Source organism: Penaeus chinensis, chromosome 42 (assembly GCF_019202785.1).
Source record: "Penaeus chinensis breed Huanghai No. 1 chromosome 42, ASM1920278v2, whole genome shotgun sequence".
Taxonomy (NCBI): domain Eukaryota; kingdom Metazoa; phylum Arthropoda; class Malacostraca; order Decapoda; family Penaeidae; genus Penaeus; species Penaeus chinensis.
In genome coordinates, this window is record NC_061860.1 from 15,907,967 (window position 1) to 15,910,466 (window position 2,500).

General features: G+C 35.5%; 1 protein-coding gene across 1 annotated transcript in view; it reads right to left on the minus strand.

The window, feature by feature from the left end:
- Nucleotides 1-1,271: 1,271 nt before the first annotated feature.
- LOC125047797 (splicing factor ESS-2 homolog) overlaps nt 1,272-2,500 on the minus strand; it is an 8,826-nt gene continuing 7,597 nt past the window's right edge. Inside the window, exon 7 of the mRNA XM_047646245.1 lies at nt 1,272-2,500. This exon is cut by the window's right edge and continues 255 nt beyond it. Coding sequence (XP_047502201.1) covers nt 2,269-2,500 — 232 coding nt within the window. The 3' untranslated portion in view covers nt 1,272-2,268.

A 2,500-nucleotide genomic window follows, 5' to 3' on the forward strand; every position in this document is an offset into this window, starting at 1 on the left:
CTTGTTTCACCCTGCGCATCAAAAATCAATATAAAAATATAAAAATATAAACAAAGATGCCAATGCTTTCACCTTGTTCCTCTGTAAAATCAATTCTGTCATGGCACATCGCACTGGTCAATTGAAAAACGTGAAAAGCAGTTACGTGTCGCTATAGTAACTATACTAAAGATGTGGAATTGTGACCTACAGTGAACAGCACAAGTGTTTCTTTACTGCAACTGCGGACTCAGCAGCTCACACAGCACTTGAGAAATATAGCCTCAATGCCATTACCATTTGCAAGACCGGATTCATCTGTGTTGCAGATTGTTTGTCATCCTTCTCACGCTAGACAGCTTAAGCAGCTTCACCCAAATGTGCTATGGAAAGTATTGGCAACAGCCTTGGGCAAGTAGTGCGGCAATGAACCGCTGTACATTTCAATAAAGCAATGTTTTGATCACTGACAAATGACAACTGGTAGTGACAAATATCACTACCAGTTGCTGCCACTCGAGTTGGTGATTATTTCAAATGCGCATATTCACATGGTGCCACTAGTTGCCATAACTGTTCATCATTGCCCGGGGCTTTGTGAAGAATCTCAGTTCCTCATTTGCCACCAACTTCTCAACTGATAAAAGGGAGTTGCAGAAGTCTGTGGCAGCAGACTTGTACTTGTACATTAACCTATGGTGCAGGGATGGCATGACACTGTGATTTTAGTTCATTTGTTATGTCACACAGATGGTTCTACAACTACTTAGTCATCAAGAAGTAAATTAGTAGTCCATTTCCTTGATTTTCATATTCTTTTTATTCTTTATTGCAATTCATATTTTTGTAACATAATAATAATTGTAATATCATTAATAATAATAACAATAGTAGTAGTAGTATTGCTATTAATAGCATTAGAATAAAAAAAAATCCCTAAAAATCCTGGAATTGAGGAAATCAGTTATCTTGGGCTACTAAATGACTTGTGGAGCCATCTGTGTGCAACAAAAATCACAAAAAACACAGTGGACAGTACACGTAAATGTAGCCAGTTGGTTTAATGTCCCGTTGTCTGTTCAGGATATAACTGCAAATAAATAAAGTCATCATTTCTAGAAACCCTGAAGTAAAAGACTAGAACAAGCACATTGCTTGTGGATGTGCATTTCAATTTCGTTTCAGCTCTGATATATCCAATAATGTTTGTGGGAGTTAATATTCAGAAGTCAATACACATGTCTTTTGTTGAATCTGTTGCAACCTAAGGTTTATGGTCAAAGAAAAAAAACTTCTGTATTAAGAAATATGTATTATCACTTTGAGGGCAATATTAACCATTATAAACCTAAATAATTTTCTTATTTCAATGCACAATTACCTCTAAACACTGTATACAGTCACATGTATTATATCTTTGCCCCTCACAACACAGGACATAACACATATTTATTTTAATTATTTTGAATTTGCTTACAAATACAGTTACATATTCACTAACCATCTCTATTTAGGTACCTGATAAGTTATGATAAAATAGTATTGATATATTTATACTACTGAAGAATTTCACCATCCTTTTCACATACATCCCTTCACTAAAGCACTTCAGGCAATCAAATGTGTTTCTGCCATCTCTTCTCTCTTTAGGAAACATGACATTATAAAGAGAAAAATATACAAAAGAGAGAAAGTTCCTAAGTAACATAATCTTTAGATCTTTTGTATTACATCAAGACTTTTTGACCAATATTATTCACTAAATACATATATAGAGATTTTCATACTTTAGAGTATGATAATGTGATGATTTAGAATTATTCCCACCTGTGGTGCTAATTCAAAGGAAACATTGCAACAAAATGAAATTTAAGATAATGGAAATGATCGAATGATTTCATAAACACTAAAGAGAGATGTGTATATATACATAGTAATATGACACAGATGATGTATAGTACCACTTCCAGTATGGAAATTTTGCAACAGTAGATAGAGACAAGCCAACTCAAGGAATACTGTTTAGCTCTTTAAGATAAGATCTATGGAAGGTAAGTACTGCTAGGATAATTAATGTACATAATGAGCGAACAGTCAATGGAAGAGGATGAAGGCACAACAGAGCTGGGACTGAAGTCATATCCTTAATATGAAACCTTTCCAATCCCCCTCCTTTCCGTTTTACAAACTGTCTTGCACTTATACCAAAGTTTGAGCATCCCAATTTGACAGTTATATTATTAGTATTCAATAGACAAAGTCTAAATACCCCATATGTGTTCAGCATACTCAAAAGAAATCAGCCGCACACTTTCTAGGGCCTTCCTGTGACTCACTGCTATCTTGTGTAGAGCTTATCTTTGCTCTCCGAGGCAAGTTCAGGAGATTGTCTGTGAGCCCAGGGGATGGATCTTCAACAGATGCTGATGGGGTTCTTATTTTCTTAATTTTCGGTGTGGTTGTTCTGTGTGCACTGGAGAGATAGTCAGTCTTTGGTGTGATAGCTCCTGGTGTTGAGGAA